At 36.0% G+C, this 21,603-nt stretch overlaps 2 protein-coding genes across 5 annotated transcripts; one reads left to right on the top strand and one right to left on the bottom strand.

The window, feature by feature from the left end:
* Positions 1–1,934: 1,934 nt before the first annotated feature.
* On the bottom strand, positions 1,935–9,207 carry LOC143454994 (glutamate receptor 2-like). Of its 3 annotated transcripts, XM_076955056.1 has the most exons (20): positions 9,027–9,207; positions 8,695–8,862; positions 8,507–8,621; positions 8,227–8,354; positions 7,840–8,012; positions 6,787–6,840; positions 6,532–6,690; positions 6,208–6,393; positions 5,855–6,085; positions 5,423–5,629; positions 5,044–5,180; positions 4,843–4,955; positions 4,380–4,517; positions 4,104–4,291; positions 3,824–3,934; positions 3,531–3,667; positions 3,310–3,424; positions 3,100–3,132; positions 2,973–3,021; positions 1,935–2,866 (listed from the first exon to the last, which is right to left on the bottom strand). In XM_076955056.1, exons 1-20 carry the CDS (start codon positions 9,130–9,132, stop codon positions 2,730–2,732), a joined length of 2,685 nt encoding a protein of 894 aa, XP_076811171.1. In that variant the 5' UTR covers positions 9,133–9,207; the 3' UTR covers positions 1,935–2,729. The 3 variants fall into 3 exon arrangements, with proteins under 3 accessions (XP_076811171.1, XP_076811169.1, XP_076811170.1); XM_076955054.1 differs by having other exon boundaries at positions 2,973–3,132; XM_076955055.1 differs by having other exon boundaries at positions 2,973–3,132; positions 4,104–4,219.
* A 4,600-nt stretch (positions 9,208–13,807) lies between these two features.
* LOC143469333 (uncharacterized) lies at positions 13,808–18,955 on the top strand. 2 transcript variants are annotated; one of them, XM_076966994.1, is made up of 3 exons: positions 13,808–15,184; positions 17,632–17,790; positions 17,918–18,955. In XM_076966994.1, exons 1-3 carry the CDS (start codon positions 15,040–15,042, stop codon positions 18,556–18,558), a joined length of 945 nt encoding a protein of 314 aa, XP_076823109.1. In that variant the 5' UTR covers positions 13,808–15,039; the 3' UTR covers positions 18,559–18,955. The 2 variants fall into 2 exon arrangements, with proteins under 2 accessions (XP_076823109.1, XP_076823117.1); XM_076967002.1 differs by lacking the exon at positions 13,808–15,184 and adding an exon at positions 15,922–16,644.
* Positions 18,956–21,603: the final 2,648 nt, after the last annotated feature.

The following is a 21,603-nucleotide window of genomic DNA, read 5'->3' as shown; positions in this document are numbered from 1 at the left end:
GAGGACTCTTGTTCCCGATTTACCCTTTGGAGGGCCGTCTAGGTCTGCGCTGCGCCTCGCGAATATCTTTGATCTGAGGGCGAAGCCCACATATATGTAATCAACTTTCTCTTCGAAAGCCCTGAAGTTTTTGCGAAGATTTGTGAATGGCAATGGTGGCATTTCAAGGGCTTTTACACTCGTAAAAGATGATGCTTTCACGTTACTAGACACAATTATATTCTAAAACCGATCGATTTTCAAAACAAGGAGAGAGAAAGTTGCTTTATAAAAGTGTGACGACAACCTCTTAGCCTTAAACTTTAAATTCCATCACTATCTTTCACAAATGCGTGGGTTTCAGAGATGAAATCTACACCACAAAGCGAAGTCCTTTAAAAGATACTTATTGGCAGTCGTCATGTAAGTTTATCGATTACAACATTCAAGACAATCAACACCTCAAATGACCAAAAAGGATTTAACAGTAAACATATATCAAACATCACACGCAAGCAAAGTACTGTTTACACTTAGACTATTGAGAGCTAAGTATCAAACATTTTTGTTTATACAGTACATTGAAACCTATACCACAATTTTAAAAGACTCATTAACAATTAAACAGATCAATGTTTTAATACTAAACTACACCTACTGTACCAGTGTGATGATCGAACAATGCCGCAATCGGCGATCTTCATTGTGATCACAAGTAACGTTTCTACACGCAGGGAGTTTCAAAATTTTCCCTTCAACCTTTCGATACCGACCACAGCACATAACAACAATTTCCGGAAACTTTCTTTTGGTATTGGTGATCTTTTCCAATTTTTACATAAATAAATAATAATTGATCTGTACGTTATCCTACAAATATGTCCTGAAAACGTTTGCGCTGTTGTCTTCTGTTTTGTAGCCAAAACTGCAAACCAGCTAAATGAAGTACAACGATTACTTTTGGAATTACTCAAACGCTTGAAGGATGAAGGTATTCCACTCTACGCTCATCCTGTGTTTGACAATTTCAAGAGTATCAGATAGACACGCTAAGAAAGTGGGATACATCATCGTTATTTGTCGTGTGTCTTGAAAAACTTAAGCGACGTGTCATCACAACCACACATCGCACAGTATTCCTTTGCAAATCGACCAATATTTTTACGAGCAAAAAGTGATTTATGATAAATCTTACAAACGCTTTCCCCAGCATGTTCAAGTATATTTTTCCATTAATCTTATCTCTCTATTTACACAGCTTGAAAGAACTTTTAATTACCTATTTTTTTCTTCTGGGAACTCTTTCTCGTATTTGTTTTGCGCTTCACAAATGACACTTTTTGCCTATTGTGCGTACAACTAAAATGATGTTTCTTAAAACGTCTTTAAGCAGCTTCAAAACGGCTGGACTTACACAATTCGGCATAACGCGGCATCGGGCATGCTGTAAAAGAGCCAAAAGAAACAGCATGGTCATATCGGAACTAGTTCAGACATTTGCTTTTGGTGTATTCTGTACACATAACAACATTAGAACATTAACATTTAATTAAGAACATAAGAAAACTTTAAATTCGGAAAGAAATTAATTATTGGTCGCGCACTGCATATGCTCGTCATCAATGTTTACTTTGCTTGTGCAAATACAATTTGGGTGGGAACACTTGCGTGGCGTATATTCGCATAACAAAATACACTACGACTTATGAAACAAGACGAATAAAGAACAAACTGCAAACATTGTTATCTGTAACGGAAAAGAGTCACTTATGAAGAGGGCAAAGTATCCAAAGCGTTGATGGCTTTTCAAGCATGTTTGCTAAAGAAAGGTTTATCCATAACAACAACCACATCAAATGTACTCAAAAAATTATTTTAAACAATAAATATTTAGCTCTACGGACAACGTACGCGATTCTTACGTAATCTTTAAAAAACTTTGCGTGTTTGGAGAAAACAACTTATCATTTGATATTAGTATCAGTATTTTGTTTTCACACTGTTTGTTGGCAAACAGCCAGAACGAAATAAACATTCCACACTATACGATTTGGGAAATAACACGACTTAAAAAGGTGGTGTCAAGTCTCCTTTTGAGAATCTAATTACGCTCAGGTGTTACGTTACTTTGACACAACAAAACATGTTTTTGTTTCCTAGTTAATTCAGCAGCTATTAACAGGAGCCGAGGTACAAAAGAATTCTCGTCGCTGTCAATAAAACCAAAACACGGAATCAGTGTGACTGGGAGTCAATCTTTACTGTATCCAGCCTTCTTACTTCTGTTAACATCTTGCTGCTCTTTGTTCTTTTTCTTAGACGCTGTGGTAAGGGTGGAGAATTCCCGCCCCCGAGTAACGGTTTCTTTGTTTCTTTGTTTCTTTGTTTTTTTTTTAAATAAATCTCTTCTGCATTTTCCTAAAAATTCCTGAAACGTTTTGTTTTTCTTTCCTTTCTGATTGCCTCATTATGTTGGCAATCTATTTTAAGGACACTTTATCTATCTATCTTTATTTCGTTAATTTCGAGCAATGACCCATACTTTTAACTGCACTTTACAACGATTACCACATTTACAACGCACAAATAAATATTCAAGACATTAAGCTTACTTTAAAACTAGAACAATGAAAATTTCAATTTACTTGAAAATTCGTATATATTGGTTCACAATAAAAATTTGAAACTGTTCACCAAATTGCTTATTGGCTAACTAGTATCCATCCCATTATTGCAACAATCTGAATAGTTTATAGCACTAAAATGTTTTCTGGAAAGTGTTGACGAAACAGCGGACGATTGTCGCTACCTTGCGGCAGATGAAGGTTTGAAGCAAGAAATTTAACATCTTGTTTTACATTATCGTCAGAGTGCAATGATGACGGCGCTGAAAAACATCGCTTTGTGTACTTTTTTCGGTAATCGGTAATCCCGGTATATTAATAGTATGTTAGTTAGAAAAGAATTGGTGATATAAACAATACTAGAAATACCTTTTTCAACTATTTTTTTCTTGTCGGCTTCTTTTCTCACTTTGTAGACCTTGTTGTAAATGTATTCGAATAAAGCAAAAAACAAGGCAAGAAACTTTCCAATAAACAAGATGTAAAAAACACCTACGACGTTGTTGAAAGATAAAGAAGGAGTGTTGGGCTAAAAATATACCAGAAACACCAGTTGATAACCAATCTGCAGTGCAAAATAACCAGTGTATTGACCATAGGTAACTGTTATAAATTTAAATTTTCTGTTATAGACTGATGCTTTCGATTTTTTACATGCTGGTTTATCACAGAAATTGTGCATTATAGATAAATAGTGGACATTTACCGGTGCAGTGTGTTCGCTGGGGCCACATTCGCTTTTTTCATACCACCAGTAGTTTTTCAGCGTCTGCAGTTCTCCTTGTTCATGCAAAGTTAGTATCGCCAAGTTGACTGAGTTGCTAATGATACAAAAATATCGTTAACGAGTCGCATTGCGGGGTCAAATTGCAAAAATGCATTTAGAATAAGATTCCGGGTAAGGCTTCATAATGTAGCAATGCTTACTAGAATAGTGATCCTTTTGGAAACGCAATTCCATAACCCTTTGAATCAATATTCTGACCGACCTTCAAAGTATTACAAGGTTTGCGATATTCCATGTATTCATTTAATGAGGATTCCATAAGAAACGCGTACTTTCCCTGCATGGAATAGGCTCAATTGGTTTTACTCATATACTGAAACCGTAATACCAAAATAACCAAACCAAAAACCAGAAACCGAAATAGGACGGAATTAATTGTACAACCCAGCGAATGGTGAATAAATCATACTCAGCCGAATATAAACCAACTTACGTCGCTATTTCGTACTCGTTCGATGCCTTCTTTATTGGATTTTACAAACAGAGACGGGTTTTGAGAATTCATGTACGACCACATTTTTTTGTAGGTTGGCAAGGAAGATTGCTACGTACAAACAACAACAGCATATAATCTCTAGCAAAGTGAGTAAGATCCAAGTGCACTTACAAGAACAATATGAAACGATTTGAAACTTTAAATGTTCTCAGGCCAAATATGAATTTTGTCGATGGTTTTCCCAAAATGTTATTAAATCCCTATTTTTATATCTCACCCTGAAAAAGTTAACAGTTGATCCAGATTTCAAGGTTCCGTACTCTATTGCAGTTTGTTTAGCTAAGTCATCAGCACCTGATATCGGCGAGGCCATCTTATCCATAGTGAGAAAAGCTGCAAGGTTGGCGGTGTATGATGAAATGATGATGAGGGTAAAAAACCACCATACCGCGCCCACAATTCGGCCTGAAAATTGCTTGCAAATTGGATTAAGAAAAAAGTGATTTTAGTTTAACAAGGGTAAGTATGATGTAAATACACGTAACAACAATACCAGAAAATGATTTGGGTAAAAGATCGCTGCCTTGCTGGACAAACGATCCCAGGGTGAACCAAAAACTGTTCATGATCGTGAACTCAACAATTGAATCCACGTTCCGCTCCTCCTCGTCTTTATCAACAAGAAGACTTTCTAACCAAGAGAGTTAATTCTTTTGGTACCAAATTAACTTGGGTTCCCGTAAAAATAATTTTATCAACGAAATAATGTCAATAGAGTAAAATAACCATCAACATTAGATCACAGTATTATACCAAATCGAATGAGACCAACGACATATCAAGTTAACTATAAGTTATAGAAAAGTTACGTAGCTTAAACTTTATCATATATTTGTACAACAGTTCAGGTGATTTTGAAATTATTGTATAGTGATGACGTTGTTCTGTCATTTAAATAAAAAATTCTTTCTGTTTATTTCAATTTCCATTAGTATGAATAAAGCGCATTAATTTACCTTTGTGCCATTCGTATGGGCTCAATATTGACACGAAGTAAAGCGCAACGCTGACGGCAATGCCCGAAAGTAAAATACAGAACCATATTTCGATGGAGAGAGGTTCCAAAAAGCTTAATTCAAGATTACATTCTTAAATTATAACTTAAGCTCTTTTTTTATGAAATAAGGTATTTGCTTTAGAGGGAGTGTTCATCATACTTGAAGATATGTGGCGTGACCATACTCGGTTTCTTTATCATGATACTAATTCCGAGGGACATGAAGGGTTTTGTAAATTTTACCGCCTCCTCTCTTTCCGACGTAATAGTGAGAGGCGCCACAGCCATATCAGCTTTCTAAGCAATAAAAAAGAGAACATTACATACACAACATGGACGTTCACAAACACTGCAAGCGCGTGATGTGATCAGTTTAAAAACTTAACGCGAGCGTCAAAGATGCCGGATTACGACTGTTAAAGAGGTAAATATCTGCAACAGTTTTAGTGTCTTAAAAAAATAAAACAATTTAATGGAGAAAGAGGAACATGCGTGCAATGCATACGGGTGATTCGTTACGTCACGCTACTTTGGTATACCTGATATTTTAGTTCCCCGATCATACCGTTCCATATGCCTTTAGTCTCGTTCTTGGACCCATACTGACCATCGGAAACTATTTTTATCCTATATTTTATCGGAGTGATAAAATTAATTGCTTGCAGAAGATCGATGCAAAATCCTTCGTAACGATCATTTCCTTCAAATTGCTTCCAATTTTTTTTGAGTGTCACGTATGGCTCTTCCTGCAAAATTGTTATTTCAAAGTTATTTCAAACTAGCTTAAGCATCATATATGGTCATACTGGAATCTGGAAAACCTACAATCGCCAAAAAGAAGACGATGATAAAGACCTCGAGAATATCATAAACTCATCCGAGTTTAAACCAAATTAGAATTTGCCCTTAATTGCATGACAAAGATTTCAAAATCGCTAAACCCCAAAACAGCAAAACCAAAGATTACTGACTATTATTGTTGTTATGGTGAGAGTTCGATTTTTTAACTCCTTCGTAGGTTCGTGGAGCTCGTGGATGTCATCAGTAAATTCCAAGACACCTAAACCCTTTCCATTTTGATCCATCCATCTTCCCACACTTCGCATGCCCTTGGGACCAAGCGAAAATATACCCACTGTGTAATTTACACGATTTCCATTTTCATTAAACTCCACGTTGCCAGTCACACCTTTGAACTTCACCTGCAAAACAAGGTAGATTGAAGCATATTGAGCAAATTCAAATTGTCTGAATTGTTATGCCAAAACGTATATAGAGACAAATTTTGTTTTTCTATTTCTTTGCAATTAGCCTATAACTTTACCCCTTTTATAGCATTGCTAATATCAACACCGATTGATAGTGGAGCGGTTGGTGACTGATTACACGAAACATGCGACAGAGCTTCTTTATTTTGATCCCACATAAAATAGAAAGCATCATTTTGTGCCAGCTCCTTCAAACCAAGCCCCAAGGCATTAAAAGCATCGTAGACTAAGGCGTTTTCGCACTGGAACAACAAATGGCAACTTGCTATAAGCTTCATGGACCTATTGTTTTCACTGAAATATTTAATCTCTTATACGAATCGATAGAGAATTATATTTCCATTATTTTAGTTTTATTCCGTCACATGAAGCGTGCTTACTCCATGGTGTTTCAGTTTTGAAGCTTCATGATTTGGCATGGAAGAACGAAGCACACGATTGTATTCACGAAATTCCGGCGTGCTGGGATCAATTAAACTGAGGAATGTGAGATTGCTTATCACGTGCTCATATTTTGATAGACCTTCAGTTACTAGAGCCTACAACATTGTATCAACAATCGTTAAACGTAAACGTACATGTAAAACACACTCTTTATTCGTATGACGTACCAAATCAAGAAAGCTATACTTTACCAGATCTGTGAACACGTAATGAAACTGTTCGGACAGCATTCCCATCTTATACACCTATAAAATATCGTTCCGTTAAACATTAATATATTTATATATAGACAAGGTTATTGAACAAATTTATTACAAATTTATAAACTTAATTGTCACAGTTTATCAATACTGAGCTCTTATGGGATAGACGGTCTATTAAAAAAGTCCCTCTTGGGGAAACAGGAAACATGGAGATTCTGAAATCATAAGTTGGAACAAAGTAATAAGGGAAGCCATTTTGTCTTTTGTCAAAAACAAAGAGTAATACCAACATGACCAAGTTTATAGTTTATACCGCGAAACCGGTTTAGTCAAGTCTGATCTTGTTACGGAAAAAAGTAGCTCAATATGAGTCATTAATCATTATAAGTCCAGTCAATTTTGGCAGTTGGCAGCAAAACCACAGAAGATGCTGCATCAGAGGTTGTTGACGTGGAAAATTATTGCCTGAACTAAACAAATCCATGGAAAAAATGGAATTTTTCAAAGGCATAGTTATGGTGAAATGTGACGAAGCCCTTCCAACACCAATGGAATTGTTTGACTTTGATACATTGAACATCGCCAAACGAATAGAAGATATAGGTTGCAGTATTTTGAAAAGCAAGTTTTTAGGCGAACCCTTAAATTTACCTGGCAACAGGAAGTGACCTATAATGCGGCACCGAATGAAAAGTCACTGGAAGAAGGAATAGTTGATTCGGACATGTCTACAGCAGGAGACCAGAAAAGTTTGAAAATAGAATAATGCGTAACCATGTGAAAGGAAAGGGAACACGAGAACGTATCGGGCTTGGCGGCATCATCAAATAAGATTGCAAAATTAAATTCTTATTGACCCAATATAGGCTGAAGAAGTGCCCAAACGTGATTTGACTGCAAGCCCAGCGCATGTAGCTAACCTTCTACACCAATACGTATGTCATTATCAGCAACGGTTGGCAATAGCGTTTTTAAGTACACTTGTAAAATTGCACAGCTCTATAGCTAAGTCAATAGATGTAAATAGAATAAAAATCACACTTGTTCAAGAACTTGCAGTGCTCGTGCTTTGTAAACGTCTATAATCACATGAGTTTCAGCGTTGTTGGCAATGTCATTCAAAATTGGTGATAAATCTTTCTTTCCTCCTAAGTTCCGTGCCTTAACTTTTGCACTTGAGTTGATGTTAAATACTTTAGCCAACGGCAAATGCACTAGAACATGAAAAAAAAACTAATAAAAATGCTGTGTTAATGGCAAAAAGGCTATATAATGCATTTTTAATTCAAGACTTACTTCCTTTTTTTGTAGTCTCATATTACTCTATAATACATACTTAGTTTAATCCGCACTAAAAGGAAACTTTAAATATCGGATTGTGCGTATTTCGCCTAATTGGCATTAAAGTCATTAGGTAAACCATTTCACCTTCAGTGCTATCGTATAGCAAGGTAAAGGCAGACCACTTGAGTTTTCTGACAAGACTCAGCAGTGGTCTTTCCAGATTCGGATGAATGGAGATCAAATAAGGTGAAGAGAGAGACACAGTGGAAAAACTATAGCAGGGAACAATGAGGAACAATTAGTATCTGTGGTTCATCACCGAAATTAGGATTCATTTATGTAATTCTCTGTTTATCTGATGTTTAATATACTACTTTGGTTTATTATTCATTGAAAAATTTCGAAAGAAGCGTTGAGATAGTACCTTGGTGATATCCATGGGATTCGAAATTCATCAGCAAACGAAACTACTGCACTTGCTGTGGTCACGTCAGAGAAACCGATGATGGACTGACTTCGATGGGACACGTGAGCACAAACTAAAATTAATTTACCTAATTACCATACAATTCTTTTTGAATGACAGTACCAAAGAGCTGAAGTATGACTTACATGCTTGCCTAACGAGGAAACTATTGTTGACTTTTGTATGTTGCAGGAAAACATGAAGTTGTACTTCGGGTTTATTTGCGTCGTTAATTCTTACATTGGCGTTATGGCCACGCGATACTTGCTTGAGAATTGCGTTTGCTCCGTTGTTGTCTTCCGGAAGTATCGCACCTATAAGGACAAAGACATAATTACACTATATAATTTCAAAGGGTTCAAATTCGGAAAAAAATTTTACTTCCGTGAGTCTATCCACAAAGGTTTCTATTACACATATAGATATCAGGAAACCTATGCATTGTAGTTGTGCAAAGAAAAGGAAACAACTATCTTACCGACAGGCACCGAGAAGTTCCGCGATAAGTCCTCAGCCGACGCAAGTGAAGAATTGCCATGCCAGTATAAGACATGGTGAAACAGGATAATACTTGACAATAGCATTCTTTTGTCACTCTTTATATTCTCTGAATAAAATATTCTGCGGTAAACAAAATACTTAAACGTATATAAACACAAAAAAGCCAACGTAACTTGGTATAACACACATACACACACACACTACCATTGACGTACGAATAAACTTTTCATAAGGGTTTTCAGAGGTTACCTAATACGTTTATTGATATAGTTATAGAACTAGTTACATGTTAACTGTCAACGAAAGGCAGGAGTTTAACCCCCAAATCCTCCCATTGCTTACGCCAATGCTCACTTTCAAAAACAACTGCCATCACGACAAGAACATTTAAGCTAATAAACTAAAAAGACGTCTACTTTCCGCAATAAATAACTGCGCATCGACCTTTAATAAAGCGTTCATTACCTTCTACTTCATAACTTCTCGTTTTCCTTATTGATTTATTAATGTTCAAAAAGTATTAGGAGGCAAAAGAAATGAGTTTCTTTTTCCCTTAAGAGGTTGTCTTTTCAGTATCAATTACTTCTACTATATGAGAGAATTCCCTAAAGACAATGTTTTTTTGTGCAAACCTTGCACATGCATAACCCAAGTTAAAATCAGATGCATACACCCAGGTTTTTTGCAGTCATGTTCCTATTAATTGCCTTAAAATTGATAAAAAGTTTGTTTATCAAAACTTTTGTATAAGATTGTAAAAAAGGTTATATCGGTTGTTCTTAAACTTGACGCTGCGCCTCCTCTTCTGAACATTCAACAAGGCTCAACATGCAAGGAAACTTCATGTGACAGCACAAAGTACCTTTTTGAAGGTGTTTTGAGGGACGGAAAGGTCTCTTATATATTTCTCAAGTATGAGTCCATTAAATGCATAACGTGCGTTTTTAGACATAACGCAAAGTGACAAAAACATAATAAGGCTACTTTTTCCTTCACTCTTGACGAGAGTAAAGCATATGGCTCATTCAATGCAGCCTCAAATATTCTACAATAGGTAAGACCCAGAGCTATTGGCTCCCGTCGGCATCACACGCACGTGTAAAATGATGATAAACGAACTGCTAAACAGTGACTTGAAGTAATTAGTTACTTGATGAGATGAGTCACAGCAAAGTGAAAATCAAATGACAATGCTGTACAAGAGAATAAAGGTACAAAAAATAAACCTTGTAACTATAAAGAAATCGCTATGCACATCAACGAATGTAAACAAACATATTCACAAGTAAACAAAATCGCAAAGTGGATGAAAGCACAAATTTTAACAAATGTCGCGTTAATGAGGTAACAACAAGGTAACAAACTAACACATAAGTGATTTTTTTGTCTCATGGCTTACCAGCGAACAAGACGATTTCAACGGTATGTCATGAAAGTTGCAATTGCAACTTTATTGTTGAATACAAAGCTGTCAATTGCATACAGTAATGAAAAATGAGTATAAAAAGACTAAGATACTGTAGCGCGAAAATACGACAAAAGCAGTTTTGACAATAAATTTCAATTTTTTAACATAGAAATAGTGAACCATACATCATTTCTATCATGCGTTCCGTCCCATCGTCGCTGTTATATAGCATGCCCCAAAACGGGTGTTTCACATAACAAAAAGTTATCGAGGAGTAAATATAAGTTTCTTCAAAATCTTAAAGAATAAGCTCCTGCGTATTATTTCAACAAGCCCGGAAAATTTATTTGTTTGATAATTTTAAAAGTATTATCGCTTGCTGTGGCTTCAACAGTTTTAAAAGAAGTTAGCCTACTACTTTAACGTCAACTGTTTGGCTGAACCCATGCAATTTCTTCTATGAAGGACACCAAGTGGTTCCAATATTCCAAACCCGGGTATAGCTTAAGTCAAACTAGGGTGCCATTCCCCTTTTAACATTCACAGTTTAATGAATGAACACATGCAAGTTTTACATGAACACTTGATGGTTTCCAGATCGATTCAATCCAGGACAATCAAACCTATAGAAAAATGGTGTTCAAATGTTTTCTGCCATGATCCACCACAGCCAAACCTGACAACATGATGATCAACTAAATACGAATAGTAAACATATAGGATATACTTTAATTGTTGTGGTGCTTTAATTTATGTGAATGTACCCTATATTGTAGGGCAGGGGTGTCCAACCTTTTTGGCCAAAGGGCCACATGCGATTTGCGAATGATTGCGCGGGCCACTTGAGTGTTTACTGCTAATTTCTAATTAAAACCCACGCACCAAAATTCTAATCTTAGAAATACGTATTATCCTCTTTTACAATTATAAGAACAATAAACATACCAAGATATAGTAAAGTCAACAAAGTTTGTACTACACGTCGACTTTTCAATGTGAAGTTTAGCACTGTTTTTCTCTAACAAGTTTGGCAATATTCGGTGAGATGGACGATGTAGCAATGGAAAGCGAGTTTTCCACATGACTGTCAGAAAGTAGTAACCAAACAATAAATGCCAATTTCTCGGAAAGTAAGTTCGCCATAAATTACGTAGGCTATTCAGTTGATATAATATAAGTCATTTCGAAAAATACCGCGCGGGCCACTCAGAATATTCCCGCGGGCCACGGGTTGGACACCCCTGTTGTAGGGCCTACAACATATCAATAACTTTGTAAAAGTCAAAAGTGAAGTGTGCTACAGCTGCAACTACATTGGAAGATCCACAAAAAAAGTTGAAAAGATCCGGATCCGGATCGAGATCCGCCATTTGAACACCCCCGCTATAGAACGACTAAACCCAGGACGACTCAATCAACGTCTGTAAGTTGAATAGTCTTTGAGTTGAAAATTACTGGGTTTAATAGATCGTTTGTTGAATTGTCCTGGATTTAATGGTCCTAGGTTGAATCTTTCGTGGGTGGAGCCGATCACCCACTTGATGTGGTCTCTTGCAAGCCATTCACTTGAAATTTTCACCAAAGACATGATCCGCTTCGAGAAAGCATATTAAAAATTTCTGCAATTTGTAAATATTCTCGGAAAAATATGCCAACATTAAAAACAGCTGTCAACAGTTTCTGCGGTTTGTTACTTACCTTGTAATTATATGAATATCTCGCAAGATATATGTCACAAATAAATTTTGTTTTTAGGTCTCGACAGCCAAAATCAATAAATTGATTCTGGAAATGACCATAATCCTCTTTAGACAAGGTATTAACATGGGCCAACTAAAATCACATGCATATGTATAAGCCCATTTGTTTGCAATCTTAAGGCCTTTGTACCTTGAATAAAAATGTCAAAATTTAATTTAGTAAGGTCTTTGTAAGGCTATCAATGACATCAGTAACATCAACGTCACCATAATTTCAAAAGACGTTTTTCAAAATTTGCGAAATGTGACTATTTTCAGAGCAAGGGCTACAGTAACGCATGTTGTGTTGTTACGGACAATATATTGAATTTTTGTGGAACAAAATTAAATTACAGTTTTATGAAATAATTTCATGAAAAATCAATAACGCTTGCTTGTATTACGAATCATGTTCAAAAAGGTTCAACTTATGGGAGAGACTGCCGACATTAAACATGCTGACTGTTTTCAAGAAACCTACGTTGGCATTGAAAGTATCTTGTTTTTGTTGTACTTTATATTTAAAAGGGTTTCACGCTAAAACGTTTCATCGCTAAAGCTTGGCCTCAGCAAAGAATTTCGTCATAATTTGAGCTTTCTTCTCCGGTATTGATTGGCTGAAAGTAATTGATTATTGTTGGCCGCATAAAGTGTTGATTATTATGCAAACTTCGTCGCAACAAAGCAGGGAAAGTCTGGAAGGTAAACCCTCAAACGTCCAGAAAGATAACGAAAAGAAAAAACTGCAGCAGACATGAAGTTTTAAGCGTAACATGTACGAGGAAGTGACAAGGAAAAGGTTGAGGTACAGCATATGCGAGGGAGCGCTGTTTGTTCCCGCCACTTGTTGCGGTGAAATATGCATCGAGCAGAAGCAGAACTTACATATGGCCAGTCAATGATTTCACAGCACCTAAATGTAAACTGGGCTACAATATACACTATATAAGTATGATATCGTTTTCTGTAATGACGTTGAAATTTTAGAGCAGTTTTTTTGGAAAATGCGCAGAACAGATGAAAAGTTTTCACATTTAAAGGAAATCTTTTCTCAATTGGCAAATCGTGTCGTCGTTAACATTTGGTTACCGATTATTATGTCATGATAGCGCAAGCTGGCCTTGATTTTGTCCAAAAATCATCGGATCAAACTTTACAAAATCATAATGAGAGGCGGTCTACATTTTAAACAAAACTTGGTTTGATTTCATTAAAATATAGCAAGGACTTATTTGACTTCGACCGGGGTTGTTTGTTTTGGTATAACAAATCCTGAAAAAGAAGGTATTTCGTGAAAACCATAAACTTTCATAAAATATGCTATGACTTACAGTATAGCTTACTAGTAGGCCTATTTGCAAACAAATCAAGTTTGTGCTGTATGGTACGAATGACAAAAATTGCAAAAGCTTTGAGCCGGCTCTTTTGTGGACTTCCATGCAATTTAATATGTTATACAAATGCAAAACTAACGATTACATAAAATTAAGACAAATTCGTTACATAAAAAAAAATTAAAAATAGCTTTTGTAATAAATAAAAATTTCGTAGATTGCCATAATGTTATCTTTACGTTATATATGTGAATATATATATATATATATATATATATATATATATATATATATATACTGTATATATATCTAAATAAGTATGAATAAAACAAAACAGAAAATGTAGTTCTATAAGCATCGCAAAACATCGTTTTAACAATTAAGTGTTGGAAATTTCACATAATTCCTCCTGCGTACAATATCTATTTTTATAAAAAAAAGATACTGTATGTGTGGAATATGGTTTCAATATTTACAAACTTCTACCTTACAATTTCCCTATACCATATAAGATAAAAATATAAGTGATTTCAAGTGTATATTAGGCCTATAATGAAGTACAGTTAATTAAAAAACATGCAAGCTAAAAGCGAGAAATGTTGTTTAGAACGACCAAAATACAATGGGTCGTGAGAACTTTGACCTGCCTTGACTTGCCTAAGTGAAACAGGGAAATTCTAATGGGTTGGCTATTACACTTTGCAATTAAATAAAACCCGTAAAGATGTCCATGACAAATTTTATCTACCCAAAACGTAAAGCACTATCCGGGCATCAATCGGCGTTTGTTATGCTTAAATTCTATAAGCATGACCGTTAGAGAACGCCTTTTTAAAGGCGATTTTTGTTTTTAATGATGCATGAAAGCTCAGGGACAGTAAGTGAAAAGTGTCTGGCTGTAAGACCTCATGAAGGCTTATAAACTCATAACTGCTAGAAGTCGAAGATTGGAAATGCGGGTACAGCTAAAATCATGCGCTTATCAATTTGATATTTTAGCCGGGATAGTTCTATAAATATATGCATAATATTTCCTCCTGCGTTTTTTACTCAAATTATCATGCAAGGTGCATCAGACAGAAGGTAGAAGCAAGTATATTGTATTGTGTAGGCATTGTCATGTATATTGTAAACCTACAGTATGTTTCGTAAAATTAAAACAATTCTCTGCTACTTAGATACAGACAAGTATAACAGAATCTACGCTTTTTGAAAAGAGATTTTTGAAAATTTAAGACATTAGTGGGATCACGTTGCCCGCGGCAGAAAAAGAAACGGTTAAGCTGTACAAGATCGTATTTGGTTTATCAACAGTCTTTAAAGTGTTGATGTTTTGCCTTCAATTATACATGAAAGATAAATACTGTCTACGATTTCCGTGAAGACAACATTGAACAGTTGGAACCTCAATTGCGCTTTTTATATTTTAGCAACGATTTTCGCTCCCATATAACACTACATAAAGGCAGTGTCCTGCAGAGTGAAAAGAAATTTTCGCATTTAAGTGTAATGTGGCAGAAAGGTACCAGCCAGTTTGATACAAAGATTTGGAATTTTAAAACGAAGCGAAGAAACAGCCTTGCACAATCCATTTTGAATGAAGGCCGAAACGAAGGAAATGCAGGAAATACCCACTACCCTTCATGGTGGCAAGGTAAATAAATAGCTAATATGAAGAAATCTCTAAAACTGGCACTGTATGCAAATCTGCTAACATGCTCACATAATAATGGTTATAAGCAATAAAGGTTGCTATTTATTATATGAGATTAAAATAGAACTTACTTCGGACTATAAGTGGAACAACTAATTTTTTTGGAAAAAGCTCGTTTGTGTGGCGTTGTCTAGTAATGTCCCTTCCAAACCACTTAAATTATATTGGCGGAAACATGACCACCTTTGGCGGTGCAGCCAGTGTTATAACACTGACGGAGTTAGCTTTGTTTTGTTGACAAAACAAACTCGACCAACAACCTTGACGTTGACGTTTAAATGGAAGTCTATACGTCTAACATCAACGTCACACATGTGGTATGCTGACATCAGGGAACAGGAAATGTCCATCAAACCGCAGGTTTATCATAATGTTACCGGAATAATTCTATTGTAACATGAAGTTACCACGGGGTAAAAATCAAACTTTTTCCATAATTTTTTAACTTTAAATGTTAAATGTGTTAAAAATATGCATTAGAAATCACCACAAGTGTAAAGGTAGGGTTCTTATTCTGTGATTTGGCTTATGTAAAGGCTTTGGGATCAGGTCGGGCAGAATTTTGGCATGTGCGAGAACATGCAATCCGTACATCTCTTTAGTTTAATAGACAAATCAAGGAAATGCTTTTAGTTTTATCTTGCAAGAAACCGCTCTGACTGCCTTAAGGTTTGTTAAGTATATAGACCTATACATCTTCTATATTGTCCACGTGTAAAAGCTGAGCTTATAGATGATACTTACGGTACATGTAATTACAGCAACGACGTGAATTAGCGTCATCCTTGTTAAAGTATTCGAAATCTAACAAGTAAGAAAACGCTACAGTGTTATAAACTTTCAATCGATTTTTTCTATGTAATGCCCAGAAAAATAATTAATTCATTTTCCAATTTATGTATAATTCACGTCGAAGTCGTTTACATTTGTAAGCGTGGTAACAAAAACCCACCACAAGACTTCTAATTGTTGAAATTTATCCAAAATAAATGCGTTAGGATTGATTGAAGGGAAGAGCACTCGCTTTAACCGGAACACGTGCTTCAATAAATGCTAAAAACGCTTGTATCGTTTTCATCACAGTTTCCGCCTTAAAATAGTGACATCATTTTCAATCAGCTTTTGACATTTAACCAAACATAGGTATTTGTCGGCGCGTGACGTCTGTCAACGCCATCTAGCATAAAGACAAACAGTTCCTGGCCGCAGTCACACTGTAGCTGAGGGTTTATAAGCGAGTGAGGTGTAAGAAGAGGAAGGTTTCGACCCAACAAGCGATACACGAAGCTCTTTTTGTCTGTTGTGTTTTCAAATAGGGTTTTGTTTTGTCATACTGGGATTCTAAGCCAGCATGTCAATATCAGTGCGTTCCGTGAAATCTGCCCCTTCCAAAGAAGTAGGTAAGTAAATATTTTCCTATTGTCCAGGCGTTTTACCGTTTTGAGGGCCGTAGTAAGCTCAACATATCGGTAGAAGCAAAATAATCCGCTCGTATGACAAACGTGAGTTCTTATATAGCACAGCGTTGGGACAGAAAATTTTAACTAAAAAGACTAAGGGCCTAAATTTTGATAGTTTGTCCGTATGGTGTGTAATGGAGTAAGCACGTATAACAAGATGAAATACTCCTTCAACTAAAGCGCAGAAATTTAGGCAGTTAGTTATTTATTAGTGTTATTTTCTGCGAAACGTGTTAGTACTCTCTATAAAACCATTCTAGCTGAAAGGTGAGTAAAGTTGAAATTTGAAATGTTGTGTTATTCAGAAATTTTAGTGATGTTTTCAATTAACCGCAAACCTGTTGTGAATTGTTTCCGTTCGTGACATAAACAAGCTCGACCAATTAACAGGATGGCCACAGTACGATTACTTCATAAAACGCTTTTTTTGAATGATGTATGGTTTTGAATTTGCTCTTTCAAAACGGGGTTTTCCAATTTTTGTATCGCCCTGTTTTTTGTCTGCCAGTTTAATATTTCACCAATCCTTAATGTTTGATAAGCGGGGTTTCCCTTGTGATAAGTTACCAAGTACATTGTAACGCAAACATTTTGTTCCGTTCAACTATCACAAAGACCATCGGACGTACAGTATAATACACGGTGAGTTACAATATCAGAACCGGTATCCTAGAAATTGTTCGATTTCTACCTGTCAACGTGAAAATACACCATAGCGGTTGGTAAACAAATTGTTTGACTGTACTACATGTCATTAACATGTATGAAACATATGCCAGAACGCACAAATAAATGTTTGACAGACAAGCGAACGAACGACCTTACGATTGTTGACATGTAAACATTAATTTGATAGTCCAAATTTCTACTGCTTTAGATGGCAGTGTGTTGTGAGGTCGTATTTATCCTTTCGTTTTCCTGTCCCAGGAATTCGAGTTCGAGCGATGGTATGGCCCGAATTCACTCAGGTTTTTCTCGCCTTTGCAACCCTGCTTTTCATTGGATCAATGGAAGGCTTCATCTTCACAGCAATGACAGTTATTCCGGCCATGGAAGGCAGTTACTTCACGGAGGCCAATTGCACAGGTGAAATTTGGGCGGAAAAATAAATGTGGATGCCAAATGATCACACATTAACGTTGTTATGACGGTACATAACTGGTGCGTTTGCTTATGTTGGTTTATAGTAAGGTTTTTGTTGTTTTATTCGCAGTGGTGAATACCGTATTGAATAGCAAGACCAGCTGCCGTGTAGGCGCTGTTTCTAATCATGGCGTAACTCACCAGTTTCCTTGTCTTCAAATTTACGTCATTCCACGCGCAACATCACAAACAGACGACAGTGGAATTGTTCAACAAAATCTGACAACTGTAAGTGTTCACTCGATGACGCTAGCCAGCAGCAATCGGTTCTTGCCAACTCAAAGTCAAATTTTTTCTCCGGATCAAGTTGCTATAATGCCAGACACTGATTCAAACAACAGAGAAACCGAAAGTAATCCACTCTTGCTTTACCAAAGCGAACTTAATTTCATAACTAGAGATTCCCTGTACAGACGTTGCTCTTATTTACCGTCAGTTTGTCCCAACAACGTATCCACAATTACAGCGGATATTTGCTTTCATGCATACCGATGGGGTTCCGCCAACTCAAACTATAAATGTTACTACGACAATAGAGACGGCGGACGGGTAATACTTAATAAATCTGTTAGCACACTACATATGTTACTTTCTATTCTATTTCCAACACTTGGCTTGCTAATTAGCATTGTATGCTGCTCTGTGTTTTGGAAACGTAATGCAAAACGTGTCAATAGACTTTTTATTTATAATAGTTGGACATCTTCTTGAAAATTTAACTTCTGTTGTTTCATGGTGACATTTTTTGTTGCGATTTTGTTTCTACATTTAAGCTTATTGGTGACGACCAAGCTAGTTAAAAGTTCAATACATATATTGTTTGTAAGTGCTTCACATTGTGTGTATAAGTGCTTCTCACGAGTATACGTTTTAAAATACATAATTTACACAAAATTTGAATTTCAAGTTTTTACTGTAATTGCAACATTGATGAATTTATTTGACCACTGGTATTTTCATAGTTTCTAGAGACTCGCACATTGCTTCAAGCACTAAAGTCAACTTATTCTTTCACGTTTCAAAAAGAGTCAATATTAGGCCAAAAATCTGATGATTTTCTACATTATTGAAATACAGCCTTTAATGGTGAAGACTGAACTACCACCATCCCGTGTCGGTTATTACGTTTACTAATAATTTCAAAATGCCATAGTCAGCGTGTTTGATTATGGTGGCGATATCAGGAGTAGGCAATCCAAGGCACAACAACATGTAGTTCCTTGTACTTCATGAGAAACGCGATATTTTCGAGACGGAGTGCTTTTTTGATCAGCACCTGTTCTGAATGTGCTTAGGTTGCGGTTGACTATAGCATAAGATTTTAATTATGAATCTTTGATTTTTCAAGGAGGATTTTAAAGGATATAGGTTAAGATTTTATTGTAAAGTGATAGGATTTAGGAAATTGCGTTCCAATTACGAAAACCACACAATCAATCATTTCAGCCGCGCATATTTGCGTCGAGATTCTGACTGGGATTCTGCACAACCGCATGTTTTTCCTGTCTTGTAAGCGCTGCATAATAACCAGCATTATCTGAATAGCCGCGCTGGACATTATAAGGTGCGTGGCTGCTATAGCAACGATGGGACGAGAGACGTTGAAATATTATTATTGTTATTTATCTTTCAAACTTCCAATAAAATGAAAACCAATTATGCACTTGTCGAAAACGTAACCAGCTGCCTGGCGACTACATAAGTCCACGATTAATGCGGTAAGTAATAAGGTTATTGCACGTTTGACATAAAAATCCCGAAAACTTATACTCAAACGTTCAACACGTTCGCAAGTTTTGTTTAGCCAATAAAAAGATGACGCTAAACTTCAAACTTCCGTTATCTTGCAATCAGAAAAAAATCCTGAGGAGTTATCCCAAAGCAAAAACAACCGCTGGCTTAGTCATGCGTGAATAGGATCTTATAGGCGTTGTTGAGTATCGGAAGACGTACCTTGTTACGTTTACGATAACCGCAACGTATTGAGGTATTTATTCAGAAAAGGTGCGTCGGTGAAAAAGCTCATGAAAAATATAAATTCAATATCGATAAATATTTAAAAGTGCATGGTTAAATGAAAGATTTTAGCAATCATAAGATTTTAAATATGGTAAGTTTTGCGTTCTTCGCAGGCATCATATCATATTTATCGTGCAAAAATTTAGAAGACAAACACTGATTTTCCGGCTTTAATTTCAAAATTAAGAGTGCTTGTGTTTTACCTAAAACTGACAAGTAGAGCAAATGACTGAACAAAGTTTTGTCACGAAACATGCGATTTTGCTTTGAATAATTTATTAAACAGGGAACTTAACTGGTTTAGTGCTGTGTTTTAAGAAAGTACGTGCATGCCCAAATTGGCTGCGTAATTGCCTTAGATTAAAATAGACCTAATACCATATAATTAAGGAGTTTCGTCAACCCAGTAACCAAAATCCATTGAGGAAGCGTATAAATCAGGCAGTAAAAGGAAGCCCATCATTTTGTAATCTAAAAGCTTTAGAAATATGCGATGAAAGCAATTCCATGAAACTGTTGGAAGATAACAAACGTATAAATACCACCGAGTTTTCCGAAAGTTTTGATCTTAAACATCAAGCATTGTGAAGTGCTCTGTGTAACGTCTTATAATTTTACAGGCCCACTTTTAGCGATATTTTCAAACCATTTTATTTTTGACAGACACTCTGTTTGTCATCAAGGACATCAAATTTTTCGGACTGTTTGGCCAACCAACGAAAGGAAATCTGTTTATCAAACATTTTGGCATTTTCAAACCTACAAAAATAGCAGGACGAAATACAGTCAGCAATTGTTCCAAAAATATTTTGGCATAAACAGTTGTCATTGACCATTACGTAAATGGAAATCAGATGTCTTCAGTATATTGCTCATAACAAAACAGTATAAAGAGAGTGCAACTGATCGAGATACGATTATTTGTCGTCAGACAAAAGATACATTTGGTTTAACTGCAATCTCATCGATGTATATTACAATATACACGTGTACAATTTCACACATTTTGCCGAAACAAGAAGGTAGCCGTTGGAAAGTAATTTATCATTTTACAATACTGAGTGGAACGTATTTCCGCAATAAAAGCGCCTTTCGAAGCAAAAGGAAGTTAATAAAAAATCACATGGCGTTAGATTATATAGAACCGTTGTATAACACGACACCTACGTATAAGTGTTCGTGCAAGATATCAACTCAAAGAGATTATGTTAATTCAGCATTTTGAAAGCAAAAGTTGTGCTTTCCGGTGTCTTCTGTAAATGCTAAGAGTTTGAACATTGAATGGGCGGAATGTTTAGTATTGACTTTCACTCAATATGAAGACAAGCTTAAGTGTTTCTGTTGGTATTTGTGTACAGTGTACACTTATACAGTGTAAGGCGTAGGCTATACGTCAGTTTAATTGGGTATCATGGAAACTAGCAGCCTGGCCTATTCAGAGTCTGGACTTGAGTTCATTGAGGTGTGACTCCGGTCATATGCAACCTCAAACATTTGCATCAAGGGACAAGTTTAATTGAAGGTATAATTCTTTGCTGTGGCGAGACCACAATCCGGTCTCTTTTCAGTGCTGTCGTATAATAATCGTCTATAATCGTACAACTATAGCGTGTGATGAATTAATTGTCTTTGAATTGGGATAGCATGTGTTTATTTATATTGGAGTAATCTAAATTTAAATACATAAGAAATAGACTGTATCATTGATTCCCTGTACGTTTGTTTGCAATATAGTAC

This window comes from Clavelina lepadiformis, chromosome 1 (genome assembly GCF_947623445.1).
Source record: "Clavelina lepadiformis chromosome 1, kaClaLepa1.1, whole genome shotgun sequence".
Taxonomy (NCBI): Eukaryota; Metazoa; Chordata; class Ascidiacea; order Aplousobranchia; family Clavelinidae; genus Clavelina; species Clavelina lepadiformis.
Note: the sequence above shows the minus strand (reverse complement) of the source record. Positions and strands in the feature narration are given on the sequence as shown.

Coding starts and splice junctions, on each gene's coding strand:
- LOC143454994 (XM_076955054.1), bottom strand. CDS start 9,132: ATGCTATTGTCAAGTATTATCCTGTTTCACCATGTCTTATACTGGCAT. Junction 4,956..5,043: donor GTCACGCCACATATCTTCAA/GTATGATGAACA, acceptor TCTTGAATTAAG/CTTTTTGGAACCTCTCTCCA. Junction 3,133..3,309: donor CCAGCGAACACACTGCACCG/GTAAATGTCCAC, acceptor GTATATTTTTAG/CCCAACACTCCTTCTTTATC.
- LOC143469333 (XM_076966994.1), top strand. CDS start 15,040: ATGTGGCAGAAAGGTACCAGCCAGTTTGATACAAAGATTTGGAATTTT. Junction 15,185..17,631: donor CTACCCTTCATGGTGGCAAG/GTAAATAAATAG, acceptor TTCCTGTCCCAG/GAATTCGAGTTCGAGCGATG. Junction 17,791..17,917: donor CACGGAGGCCAATTGCACAG/GTGAAATTTGGG, acceptor TTTTATTCGCAG/TGGTGAATACCGTATTGAAT.